General features: G+C 37.0%; 1 protein-coding gene across 3 annotated transcripts in view; it reads left to right on the top strand.

Annotated features, from left to right (window-relative positions):
• The window catches only part of PHLPP2 (PH domain and leucine rich repeat protein phosphatase 2), a 69,997-nt gene that overhangs the window by 4,303 nt on the left and 51,182 nt on the right, over positions 1-14,512 (top strand). For 2 of the 3 annotated variants that reach the window (XM_087419993.1, XM_087419994.1), the window contains exons 2-3: positions 3,670-3,944; positions 13,947-14,080. In XM_087419993.1, coding sequence (XP_087276119.1) covers positions 3,670-3,944; positions 13,947-14,080 — 409 coding nt within the window. Of the gene's footprint in view, positions 1-3,669; positions 3,945-13,945; positions 14,081-14,512 lie in introns of those variants that run through there. The other variant, XM_087419995.1, reaches the window with a different exon arrangement.

Raw genomic sequence — 14,512 nt, 5'->3', positions numbered from 1 at the left:
CCCATTTTTTAATTGGGTTGTTAGTTTTTTTGTTGTTGAGATGCATGAGTTCTTTATATATTTTGGAGATTAACCCCTTATCAGATGTATGGTTTGCAAATATCTTCTCCCAATTGTTAGGTTGTCTTTTCGTTTTGTTGATGGTTTCCTTTGCTGTGCAGAAGCTTTTTAGTTTGGTGTAGTCCCATGTGCTCTTTATACATTTGTTTGATGTGAGAGGTGATTATAGTTGTGTTCCCTTTTGGATAAGTTGGTCAACAGTTGTTATATAAGAGTAATGGAGGAAATAAATTAAGGGTTCTTAATCTAGCAATTCCAGTGGAATGGTGATGCTGAAAGCGTCTCAGAGGACAGTACTGGCCTTTCCAGCAGTTACCTGATGGCTTTAGGCAGTGGAAAAGGAAGCACTAGGTAATTCAGCAGTGGCTAATAATAGCTAAGCAGTCCATCTAGATTGTTGCTAGAAGGCTGTGCTTGCTTGGTATCTAGGCCTTTTCAGTGCCCATTGAGCAGGTTTAAGAGAATGATATCTAGTAAAGTTCTGACTCAGCAGTGTATCTTCATAGGTGGAATATATCATATAAATCGGAGATATATTCTTTGACCAACAACACATGTTTCAAAAATGTAAAGTTCTTAAGGAATTTATAGTCTTAAGGGAAATATATATACACATTTAAAAATGACCATTAAAAATCCTTATAGAAGAAAAATGGTTGAGCTAATATAATACTTCCTGGGGTCCTTCTTGACTTTTCTAAGATTGAGAAGGTCAGTGGGCTGTGGTTTGACCTTAAAAAGCTTTTTTTGTGAGGAAGATCAGCCCTGTGCTAACATCTGCCAATCCTTCTCTTTTTTTGCTGAGGAAGACTGGCCCTGGGCTAACATCCGTGCCCATCTTCCTTTACTTTATATGGGACGCCGCCACAGCGTGGCTTGCCAAGCGGTGCATCAGTGCGCGCCCAGGATCAGAACCGGCGAACCCCAGGCCGCTGCAGTGGAACGCGCGCACTTAACCGCTTGCGCCACTGGGCTGGCCCCTAGCAAGTTTTTTTTAAAGAAGCTTTTTGGTGGTTGTGTGGAATAGTGTCTACTTGCTCTCTCTTAATAGCAGCGAGCAAAATTTCTCTCCACTGAGTGCAGAATGCAGAGCTTCTTTGTATAAATGATACTGTACCATGTAGAATACTGTTTTCAGATTGACCAGTTGATCTTTCCCAAAGATTAAAAAATAAGGAATATTTAAAATTAACCAGTGGTTAATTATTCAGTGATTAAAATTATTTAGTGGTACTAATATGATGGCCCCTGTGTTTATAAAATAAGTACTTGAAAGTCCTTTGTTAATTCTGAGATGTTCAGCTTTGAGAAAATGCTCTTGATGAGAAGGGAGAGACCTGGTTCCCACTTGTAGCAGGGGTTTATCCTACTTATCTGAAGTTAGAATCAGTAATAATCCTCCTGGTTTTGAATAGCTATATTCAAATCCCTAGGACTGTAAAATGATCAATTTACTTGTCTTATCCTAAATTTAAACAAGGAAACTATTCTCACTCTTGTTTTTCTTTCTTCCCACATGAGAATACCTTCTAACTTTTCCTTCCTCTTTCTTTATCACCTTTAGAAATTGAATTTTAGGTGCTACAATTATCCTCAAATATTTAATTTCAGTAATTGCAAAAATAATATTTGCTTTATTTATAGGTATTTCTGTTTTCCAATGAGGAATAGTAGCAAAAGTATTTTATTGATTTTGTGGCTGATAAAAAGAAAAGATTTTAGGGTTCTTTATAAAAATGGAGATTTTCCCCCCAGGTTTGTTCAACTTCTTGCCAGAGCTAATTGGACTAAAGTACAGACTGGGAATAAATTTCTGTGATGTCTGCTGAGTTCTGCATGCATCTCTATGCTACCCAGGTGTTAAAGCACTATAATAGATTCTTGGTGTAGAAGAGAGGAAGAAATATCAAATAAATAATTAAAACCCATTGTGATCCCATTGTGATCCACATAGTAATAGACATATGTTCAAGGTGAAGAAGTTCTGCTGAGGAGAGAATAGAGTCATTAATTCTTTCTAGGTAGGAGGTAAAAATGGGGATGGGAGACATGAGAGGCTGCATAGAGAGAGTGACATCTGAGTAGAGTTTTGAAGAATGTCTAGTCAGAGAGACAAGCTGGAGAAGGATATTTCAGACAAGTCACAGAATTGTGAAATAGTTGGTGTGTTTGGGGAGTTACAAGTAGTTGGATGTGACTGAAACAGAGAGAAAGGCAATGGGGAATGACATTGCAGAGGTATGTCCGTGTAATTGTTAGTGGACATTTCTGTTTTGTTAAAGGAAACAGAAATGGCCCATCATAAAAACAGAGCAGGTGAATGTTGATTTTTAGAAACTTGTTATATTGCTGTAGCAGTTGTTTTTGCTTTGAGATAGCGTGACTTCACAACGTGTATGAATTTCACATGCCTAAATTATTAAATGCAACAGTAATTTTTTTGTGTGTGTGTGAGGAAGATCAGCCCTGAGCTAACATCCATGCTAATCTTCCTCTTTTTGCTGAGGAAGACCGGCTCTGAGCTAACATCTATTGCCAATCCTCCTCCTTCCCCCCTTCCCCCCAGAGCCCCACTAGATAGTTGTACGTCATAGTTGCACGTCCTTCTAGTTGCTGTATGTGGGACGCGGCCTCAGCATGGCCGGAGAAGCGGTGCCTCGGTGCGCGCCCGGGATCCGAACCTGGGCCGCCAGTAGCGGAGCGCGCGCACTTAACCGCTAAGCCCTGGGGACCGGCCCAACAGTAATTATTTGAAACATGACGAGAATAGAAAGAATATTTGTGTAACAGTGTGTTGATTCTGTACTTGCTTATTTGGGATGTGAGGCAGAGGGTCAGGAACCTAAAGAAACTTAGAATTTGTGTATAGAGACATGTTTATTGCAGCATCGTTTCCAACAGTGAAAAATCAGAAACTAAATGCCGTCAGCAGGAGAATGGAGAAATTGCAGTGTATTCATATACTGGAATGTTATTCAAATGAATGAGTTGGGTGTATTAGCATGGATATATCTTTAAACCAGTGTTGAACCAAATAAAAAAAATTGCAGGCTGAAACATAAGTATGTTAGGATTTAAAGTTTTAAATCACATAGAACAATACTGTATATAGTTTATAGATATGTACATATATGGCAAACATAAAAATGCGTGGAATGATAAATACCAAATACATTAGAGTGTTTGTTTCTGGGGAGAGAGAGGGAAATGGGAGTGTGGTGGAGTACCAGGTGGCTTCAGCTGTGTATGTAAGAATATATCATATATTTTTTTAGAGTATCTGAACTAAATATGACAGTATTAAAGTTTGTGAAAGTTGGGTAGTAGGTACACAGATGGTTTATTATTCTTGACATTTTTCTGAAAACATTAAAAAAAGGAAAAGGTCAGAGAAGATGATGGACAGAGACATGAACAGCTAGCAGTACAGAAAACCAAGTTTTCCAGGTTAAGAATGGGCATGGCAGATGCGGAAGCCTCCATGAGAGGAAGTGATACTCTAGCACCGTATTGGTGAATATAAAGCGGAAAGGTGGGGTGAGGACTGAACATGTCTAACTCAGTCAGACATTCTAGCTAATAATTTCTTTCTGTTGATGTTTTTTTTAGAGAAATATGAAATGCACTGGGAGCAGAAATTGTTTGAATAGGAGAAGTAGATTTGGTTCCCGAGAAAGAGACTGGCTGAGAGAAGATGTGAGGAGAGGCTGTGTTTACCTTTATGGAGCAGACATGACCACTGCCACTGCAACCACCACCTCCTCTGCCTCGTCCTCCTCTGACTTACATCTTGTCCTTTGCACAGTAGAGACACCAGCATCAGAAATATGTGCTGGAGAGGGAAGGGAAAGTCTTTATTTACAGCTTCATGGAGACCTGTTCAGGTAAGTTCTGAGTTTCACTATTCTAATTCTACTGCAAAGTAAGTACTCTGTGTTTCTGCTTAGAAGTGGGCTTTAGGATTTTAATTGTGCTAGAACTGATGTTGATTATGGAGTCACTAGGCTTGAAAAAAGATTTGTCCTTGGAATGCTGACGTTATGATTCTTGAATTTAAAAACTACCAGTGAAGGAAAATTTGATTAGTTACTTCATTTGGATTACACCATAGTAAATTTAAAATAAATATTTTAGGGGTCAGCCCTGGTGGCCTAGTGGTTAAGTTTGGCATGCTCTGCTTCTGCAGCCCAGCTTTGGTTCCCAGGCGCAGACCTACACCACTTGTCTGTTAGTGGCCGTGCTGTGGTGGCGGCTCACATACAAATAGAGGAATATTGTTAGTGGATGTTAGCTTAGGGCAAATATTCCTCAGCAAAAAGTAAAAAAATAAAAATAAAAAAAATTGAAATATTTTAAAAGTTATTTCTTTTGAAAAAGTAATACATCTAAGTAGAATGAAATTGAAATGTGTAAAGGGAAATAGAGCGAGAAGTAAATATGCTCGTGCATGAATGAGTATATGTCTATATATAAAATTTAAAACTAATAGGGCTATGTGCAACACATTGTTGACTTACTATCTCTTAGAGATCTTTACATACTAATATTTATATAGTTTCATTTATTTAATGGCTGCATAGTATTTTGTTTTAGAAGTCTACCATAATTTTAGCCAATCTCCTATGAATGGACATTCAGATTGTTATCAGTTTTTTACTTGTACAAGCAGTGCTGCAGTGAATATCCTTGTACCTATGATATTTCTCCTGTGTGGAAGTCATCTGTAGGATAAACTCCTAGAAGTGGAATTGCTGGGTCAAAGGATATGTGCATTTATAATTTTGATAGATATTGTCAAATTCCTCTTCATAGAAGTTATGCTTTGATGAATAATATAAAAGTATACTTATTTCCCCCTTACTTTCTCCAGAACATGTTAGTGTTAAGTTTTATATATAAATATAGACACATACTCATGCATGAGTGCATACTTGCTTGTGAATAGAAATGATTGTCAACAGTTTTTAAATTAGAGAATCAAAGTCAGCATTCCAAGGACAAATCTTTTTTCAAGCCTAATGACTTAGATTTTTGCAAATCTGATAGGAATTTTGTTGTTTTAATTTTCATTTAATGAGTGAAGTGAATTTAATTTTCATCTTAATGAGTGAAGTTGAGCATATTTTCTTAGCTTTAAAAGCCATTTGTGTTTTCTTTAAAATTTTTTTATATAAACTTGAAGATGAAAAGTATTCTCATAGTAGTCTTATACTGTGCACATGAACTCTTTGATTCAGCTTTTTAAAAAAATTACTGTTAGTTGACTTAGATGTCAAATAAGAGCTCCTTAAGTGCCTGACCATTGACTTTCTCTCCTCCTCCTCCCCTGTAATAAATTAATGTCTTGAAACCAAATTCAAAGCTGTGGATTCAGTACTGTTGAAAGTGAGAAAGGAAGCTCCCACTTACACCTAAAAATGTGGTAATAATAGTAACACCTTTAGCTAAGCTAAAAATTGGTGTCATTTTAAAAGTCTAAACTGAGGTTTATTATGTGTTCCTTTTAGGATTTGGACTAATTCCTGAAACAGTAGATTAGCATTTGAATGTTTTCCTTGTTCACCAGTTAACTACATTTCCTAAATCCATTTGTAAATGAAAGGATCAGACCGAGTGATCCTTAGGCTTTTCTGAATCTTAACACTGATTCTTTTTTTTTTTTTTTTTAATTTTATTTATTTTTCCCCAAAGCCCCAGTAGATAGTTGTATGTCATAGCTGCACATCCTTCTAGCTGCTGTATGTGGGACGCGGCCTCAGCATGGCCGGAGAAGCGGTGTGTTGGTGCGCGCCCGGGATCAGAACCGGGGCCGCCAGCATCAGAGCACACGCACTTAACCGCTAAGCCACAGGGCCGGCCCCTTAACACTGATTCTGATCTAATTTTATCAGGTGGAAAGCCTGGACCTATATTATAGCTGGTAGTGATTGATGGAGTTCATGTATTTAAGTATAAGACTTACTCATTTGTGTACTAATGTATATGTATACAAAGATATTACAAATGTGGAGAAAACCCCACCTGAATTGGCTGGCTACTACTAGTTGTGTAGTTAGTTAATCCAAATGTGACACAATTTACTTTTGTGAATCTTAACTACTTAAAAATGGAGAGTTTTAGCCCTGTGGCCTTGATGATTTTGTAATGAAATAGCTCTTTGAAGGTATAATTGATTAGAAAATAATGAAAACACCATTGAACTGTGATTTGAAAAAATGAATATACTTTCATTGCTGGAATAGGAACTCAAGAAGTCTTATCCAGCCAAAGGATGATGACGATTGATGATGATGATGATAGATTTTAGCTAACATTAAATGCTTTCTTTTGCTAGTCAGCATGCCTAGTCCTTTACACACATTTTCCCATTAAATCCTCACAATAACTCCAAGGGAGGTAGTTTCATTCCTTTCAGATGAGGAAAATTGAGGCTTTGTGAGAGGTCCGGTAACCTGTTCAAGGTCAGGCAGTCACTGCCAGGCAGTTGGAATGCCTAAATCATTCAAGATAGATGGGGGACTTTGTTCCCAGCAAAGGCCCTCCCAGAGAGGAACTGGCGCAGGTCCCTTACTCAGTTTCACTATTTAATCATACTAGTTTAAAGATCTTTTTTAGATCTCTTACTCAACTCGTAATTGCTTGAGTTCAGTCTTATGTTATCTAATCAGAGGAATCAGTACTTTCTTTGTAATAGCCCTTTATAATATAGTCGACAATCTAAGGCATTATCTTTTTCAATAACTTTTTTTGCTGCTTACTGAAGTATAATATGTATTCATTGTAGAAATTTTGGAAAAATGAAAAAGTATAAAGAGAAATAATAATAATTTTCAATGCTAATGCTTTTTATAGATTACCTCATTTAATCCTCACAATGATCTTGTGAGGTAAATATTATTCCCATATTATAGATGAGGAAAATGAGGCTTAAAAAGGTATCTCCCCTAAGATCACTGAGCTAGTGAGTGGTAGAGCTGGAATGTGAACTCTGGCGTTCTGAGACCAGATCCCACATATTGCCTCCCCATAGTGACAGTTTTTTTCCAGACCATTTTCACAGTGAGTATGTATGTAATTTAAAAAAATTACATATTGGGTCCATACCATATATTCAATTTTATTACTGCCTACTTCAGTTAATTTCCTTGTGTCATTAAAAATTCCTTAGATGCTAGTTTTAATTGCTAAACAATATTCCATTTTATGGAGATACTATAATTTGTTTAAAAATTGAGAAATAATATGCAATAATGGTTTAAAGGTTGGATTCTGGAACAAGAGTGTGTGGGTTCAAATCCTGGCTCTGACAGTTATTATGCAAGTTACATAACACTCTGTGCCTTAGTTTACTAATATGTAAAATGGAGGATAATAATATTTACATTATAGAGTTGTCATAAGGATTAAATTATTCATACATGCTTTGAAGATTAAATGAATTAATACTTGTAAAGTAGCGCTTCTTTTTTTTGTGTGTGTGTGTGGGTGAGGAGATCAGCCCTGTGCTAACATCTGCCAATCCTCTTTGTTTGCTGAGGAAGAGAGGCCCTGGGCTGACATCTGTGCCCATCTTCCTCCACTTTATATGGGACGCCACCACAGCATGGCTTGCCAAGCAGTGCGTCGGTGCACGCCTGGGATCCCAACCTGCGAACCCCGGGCCGCCGCAGAGGAATGTGCGCACTTAACAGCTTGCGCCCTGGGCTGGCCCCAAAGTAGCGCTTCTTAAACTCCAGTGTCCACCTGGGGAGCTTGTTAAAATAGACTCTGATTCCGTAGGTCTGGGGTGGGGCCTGAGATTCTGTATTAAGCTCCTACATGATGTGCTAACACTTCGAGTAGCAAGGAAGTAAAGTACATAGAATGATGTCTGGCACCTAACAAGTGCTCAATAAATGTTACCTATTCGGGTTGTTTCACATCATTCAACTCTTGGTAGTGTTGTGATGACTAAACCTTTGCTCCTAAATCTTTACACTGTTAATTTCCCTGGGCTAGGTCCTAGAAATGGGATTACTGGGATGAAAATTACCCCATGTTTTTTCTGAATCATCCATGACTTCCTTCTTTCCATACTTTTTTTCAATCATGGACTTGTCACTTAAGTAAAACTGAAGGGTTACTAATTTATAGAATTTCAGCGCTTGAAGGAACCTGAGAAGGATCATCCACTAGGGAAATGAAGTCTACGCAACCTAACAACCCCTCTACCCGCTGCCCTTTCCATTTCTAAGTGTGTGTGGGGGCAGGGTTTTTTGGTTGTCACAACTACTGGCGAGAGTGACCAGCGTTTAGGGGGCAAGGGCTAGAGAGGCTTAATGTCCTCAGTGTATGGGACAGTCTTGTACAGCAAAGAATTGTCTTGCCCACAAGGCGAATAACTTCCCCCACGGGAATCACTGAGACCATTTCTGTTCGTTTTATAGAAGTGAAACAGGCCCGGGGAGAGCAGGTTGAAAGCACATTCCTGCAGCTAGCTGCCTGGTGCTAGAGCTGTTACTGGAACACGAGTGTCTTTGCTCTTTACATGATAATATTTAGTCTGTCTTTTTTATTGAACTGTTTAAGTGATAAATGACTCACTAGTGAAGCTTAGTGTAATTATTGCTGGCTGTGTGAAAAGTTGTAACAAGATCATATGTGACAAAATGGAGTGCCCTTTGGTTCATGGTCATATATTTACTTTTATTCTTAGTCATCAAAATGACTAAGATTTTTGTGTTTGACAGACAGTGTTTTAAGATAAGCTAAGAAGCAATGAGATGTGTATAACAGAAAATAATACCCTTGGGATTTGGGATCCTGAGTTCTAATTCCTTTTCTGTCACTGACTTGCTGGGTGACCTCTTGCAAGTCACTAAAATTTTGTTTACCATATTTTGATGTTATAAAAGTAGAATGAAAAATCTTGTTTCAGGATACATACTGAACTGATTACCTCTGAGGAAGGAAAGAACAGATTTTTTTTTGTTTTGTGCTTCGTATTTCCGTACTATTTTAAAACTTTAAAAGAATGTGTTATGCATTAAGTAATTTGTTTTTATTAATTTTTCTTTCATTTTTACATTTTAATACTTCGTTTTTACATTTTAATACTTCTGAAATCAGCTTGTATCTTACAGTTGTTTGTGGATCATAGTTTAATTGGCAGTGTTTTTTCTTTCCTATTGGTTATTACAATACCATCTGGTTTACTGCAATACAATTCTGACACTAACCATCTAGAGTTTGCCCAGATTTCATAATTTAAAGGGCATGGTCCCTAACAAGACTGCCCTTACTTCAGACTCTGGCCGCACCTCTGACCAACTGGATACGAATTTGGGGGTTCCTGTGACCCCTTCAATTTCAATAATTCACTAGAATGACACAGAACTCAAGAAAACGCTATACTTAAAATTAGTTTTAGTATAAAGGATACAAATCAGGACTAGCCAAATGAAGAGACACATAAGGCGAGGTCTGGCAGAGTCCTGAACATGGGATTTCCATGCCCTCTCCCCGTGTCACCCTCCCAGCACGTAAATGTCTTCATCCACCAGGGAGCTCCACAGAACTTCAATACAGAGCTTTCATTGGGGTTTTGTTGGATAGGCTTGATTGATTGAATCACTGACTGCGTGCTTGAACTCAGTCTCCAGCCCCAAGGTGGGAGGAGGCTGGAGGAGGTCCAGCCTCTCTTCCCCCAAGGTCAGACTGGCTCCAGGCCCCAACCTTCTCTTCACATGGTTGATCTTTTTGGTGACCAGGCCCCATCCTGAGTCATCTGAACCCTTAGCATAAACTCAGGGTTGGTCCAAGGGGCTCATGAATAACAAGACACTCCCATTACTCAGGAAATTCCAAGGATTTAGAGTCTCCCTCCCAGGAACCAGCGATGTGACTACTAAGATTCTTTATTATGCAACAGTGATGCATAAAAATAGTGTATTTTTCAAATGATGGTGTATTAGACTAATGAAATACAGTAATTTTAAAACATAACTTTTTAGGTTCCTTGGTGTGAGTACATATGAAGTGCTTTGAGCTCTCTTCTGTGTAAATTATTTTAACTATATAAAATAATGTGGCTTACCTAAAAGAAGCTAGGCTTTGTAATGAAACTAACACAGATTCAAACCTTGATGCCCTTATGTACTAATTGTGTGACTGTGAACCTCATTTTTCTTATTTACAAAACAGGTATAGATTTGTAGAATGTAAAACACTTCCAGCATAGTGTCAGGCATGGAATAGACATGCATTGAGGTATCCTTTTTGTTGCTGTTTATATTATTATCTGTACTGGGCCGACCCCATGGCTTAGCGGTTAAGTGCGTGCGCTCGGCTGCTGGCGTCCCGGGGTTCGGATCCCGGGTGTGCGCTGACGCACCGCTTCTCCGGCCATGCTGAGGCTGCGTCCTACATACAGCAGCTAGAAGGACGTGCAGCTATGACATACAACTATCTACTGGGGCTTTGGGGGGAAAATAAATAAATAAATAAAATTATAAAAAAAAATATTATTATCTGTATTGTTGGTTTTATCATTTGCAGATTTTACCTTTATAGGTGGGAGGGATTGAGTTTTAATCTAAGATATAGAGAATGCTGCTGTGCTTTGTTAGGGTCTTTGATACAATGTATTATTCCTTGTGTTGGGTTTTAATAATGTACTTTTGCCTTCCCCTCTTAACTAGAATTTTTGTGAAATGATACTTGGAATGAAATCTACTCTTCTCTTACATGTATCTTAACTATGGGCACTGTTTAGAATAACTTTGGCTACTGCTCTTGGCTAAGAGCTTTTTAAACCACTGTTGATAGCATTACTATATTGGATGACTGGTTTGGAGAGAAATAACCATGTGTATGTACATTGAGATTTACAAGGACTATAGTAGCTCCTAGAAGCCTTAGAAGCAAACTGAAACTATTATAGTAATCTTATTGTCTCTCCTTCAAGCAGTAGTAGAAGTATTTTAAATGTTGAACGGAACTTTTCATTGCCAACATTACTCTCTCCTATACCTGTTTTGCAGTATATAATTTTCCTTTGATTTGTGAGAGATTTAACAAATAGCTAATTACCAGCCTGTTAAACTTTTGGACCTTTGAAACACAAAATTGATCTGTAAGCATATTACAGCATTTCCCTCCCCCATACTTTCTATTCCCTTAAGCAGATGAGTTTAATGAGTAAATGGAATTAGTCCCTCGTTTTACTTGTTTTTGCAGTTCTTGAAATATTTCTTGTTTACTCATTTATGCTAAATTAATAAGAGCAGATGTTGATATTCTCTTGATTTTTTTTCCTCCCATCAGGGAAAATACTTTCTTTAGGCGGAAATGTGTAGAGAGGGTTTCAAAATCTATAGAGCCTTTTTAGGAAAGGAAATTTGGTCATATAAAATATGTCAGAATTAGAGTGCTTCCATTTCTCTTGGTTTTCTAGAGAGAAATTGAAAAACCGAGCTAGTGAGATTTGGCCTGAATGTATTATTTCTTGGTACTTAATCTGTGATCATTATATGGAATGATAATATTTAAATACATGCATTGAACTCTGTATGTGAAAATAATAGCAGGGTTCAGGTAAGAATTTACATTATATTAGGAAGGTGTCTTGGATACTTCATGGACTCTTGAGTTCTAAAAGACCCTAAAGATCATCTGGCCCAACTTGATTCTTAGAGGAGTCTCTTCTAAAATATCTGGGACAGATGGCTCTCTAGCTCTCTGTGAGCTATTTTGAGAGGCAGTCTGTTTCATTATTGGGTATCACTAATTACTAAGGTTCTTCCTCATTTTTAATCCAAATTTACCTGTGCAATTTCTTCTCATTGTTCCTAGTCCCATTCTTTGGAGCAATCCCGAGTAAATCTAATCCTTCTTAACAGTGGAAGATATAGATAGCTCCTTATGCCCTTGGTCTCCTTGTCTTCAAGTTAATCCTTGAGTCAGTCTTCATATTACATGGATAATTGACCCCTCCAGTATGCAGTTTATCAGGAGTCCCTCTTAAAATGCTTCCTTCTTAGAAGACTTCTACCATTGTACTGGGAAAATGCCTAATGTTGTCATAGCCCTTTGTGAATTTTTATTTTATTTGACTAGAGATTAATTGTAACTGATGTTTTTGTTCTGGAAAGTTTATTTTCCGTTTCTATTAAATTCAATATTTATTGGTCTTTGTAGGCTTTTAGTTCTTTGGTCCTTTTCCATGTAGTAGTTCTGAGTTTATGGAGGCTAAAAGTCTAACCTGAGCAGTCAGGAGGGGCCAGGTGGTTGTTTTATTTTTGTTTTTTTTTTGCTCATTGGTATGATTTCCATTCCTAAATTACAGTTGTTTATATTCAGCTTTGCGTAGTATTCCCATTTCATACTTAAATCTTATTGCCAACAGTATTTTCTAGTCCTTTAACCACAAAACACATACGTCTTTCATATCTTTTTGCCATGGTGCAAGGTGTATCGTATTTCTTCTAATTAATACAATTCTTAAGTTTTCTAAACAGAATTCTTCTAAGACTTAAAGACTAACGTTCTTCAAGATCTTTTGAACACACATAGGCTTTCCTTTACTTGTTTTTTGGCTGTTGTTTGAGATGGGGTAGATATTTTTATTGTGATTAAAATTTGGTTCCGGTCCTAAGAATTTTTTGAATAATAATTGTCAGTATGTTATTGAATGCTACTAAATGTGAGATATTTTGCTAAACACTTTACATTCTATTTAATATCTGGTTGTAGTAAGTAAATAAATTTAATAACAACTCTATGAGTTAGGTGCTATTGTTATTGCCATTGTACACACACAGTCTGACTTTTGAAGCCTATACTCTTAGCCACTGTAGTTATAACTATTTGCTTTCTAGTAAAAGAATTGTCAAAGAGCTGTCTTGCTGTTATTATTGATAACTGCTGTTAAAATACACATCAATCATTTTGTTTTTAAATATTTTTAAGTATTTTAGGTCTGTAGGATGTAAAAAATGCAGTATCACCAGAGGCCACAAATGATTACTAGACATTCTGGTTTTACCCTAGCTTTCAGTCAGGACCATGTAGTAGAATGATTTCTGGAGAATTATTGGGCCATTCATTCCTAGTTTTTATGGAAGAATCATCTATGAAGCCAGTGGAAAAATATAGTACCTGGAACATAGTAGGCATCCAAAGTCAACATCTCGAATTGTGTGTGCAGCTTATATGAAATCAGTTATGGCCAAGTATAATCTTTTATCTCTCATGATGTCACTGCCTTTAAGTTTGGACTGAGAATCTCAAAGGACCCTGTGGGGGCTCCCTGAGACTCTTTGAAGAGGTAACTGAGGTCAAAACTATTCAATAATAATAATAAGACGTTAATTTTCTTTTTTCCTCTCAGTCTCTCATGAGTGGACAGTGGAGTTTTCTAGAGGCTACATAGCATGTTGTCACCTCAGATTGAATGTAGAAGCAGATTCGAGAATCTAGCTGTCTTCCACTAAACCAGCTATTAAAGAGATTTATAAAAATGTAAAACAGTACCATTCTCCTCACTAAATTTGTTTTATTTTGGAAAATATATTTTTCAAAAAATATTGTTTATATTAACATATAATGGGTTTATTATTGTTAAAAATGAATAAATATTTGGAAATGGTTAATTTTAGTTTCTCATTCAGTAGATATCAGTAGATAAACCCTGTGTAAACAACAGCTCTTTGGGGTCTGCAAAGACTCTAGAGGGATCCTAAGACGAAAAACTTTGAGCACCACTCGTTTAGATTAGTTGTATTGTATGATATTAAAGAAAATCTTGATATAGAAATAAAAATCTGGAGCATGTTAAAAGATTACAAAAATTAAATGAGGCGTTTTTATTACTTACTAAATATTTTTCTTTTGAATTGTGTAAGCAGGAGACTGGAGCCTACTGAACGACCTCTTCAGATGGTTTATGATTACTTGTCCAGGCTGGGATTTGATGACCCTGTGCGCATACAGGAGGAGGCAGCAAATCCCGACCTCGGCTGTATGCTGCGATTCTATGGTGGTAAGAATTTGTCAGTGGCTTTGTGGATATGTTAACTACTTTTTAGTTGGTCATTTGTGACTCTGTCTGTCTTCAGCTTTTTAAAAGTATTTTATGAAAAGCTGTTTTTAAGCCAGTTAACTAATGTAGTTAAAAAAACAACAACAAAAACAAGAGAAGGGAGTGGTTAAGGGGAGACTTAGAAGTATTAGCCAAAAATATCTTCCCTTTTTATTTTTGCTCTTTTTGTTCTAGTGTTTTGCTGACTTACTATAATTATTTTATACCTTTGCCAGAATCTTGATCAAATCTTGCTTTAGTGTCAATTATATTTTCAAGTTCCTTATAAAGCCCATGAACTTTTGGATAGTTCAAGAATATTGAGAAGTAGGTGGTCGTTATTATATATGACTTAACATTTGATGAATATATCTGTCGAGTGTGTATATTGTT

This window comes from Ceratotherium simum, chromosome 30, assembly GCF_057802395.1.
Source record: "Ceratotherium simum simum isolate JZ-2026a chromosome 30, ASM5780239v1, whole genome shotgun sequence".
NCBI lineage: Eukaryota > Metazoa > Chordata > Mammalia > Perissodactyla > Rhinocerotidae > Ceratotherium > Ceratotherium simum.
The sequence above is the reverse complement of the archived record's forward strand: the minus strand, read 5'-3'. Positions and strand labels throughout refer to the sequence as shown.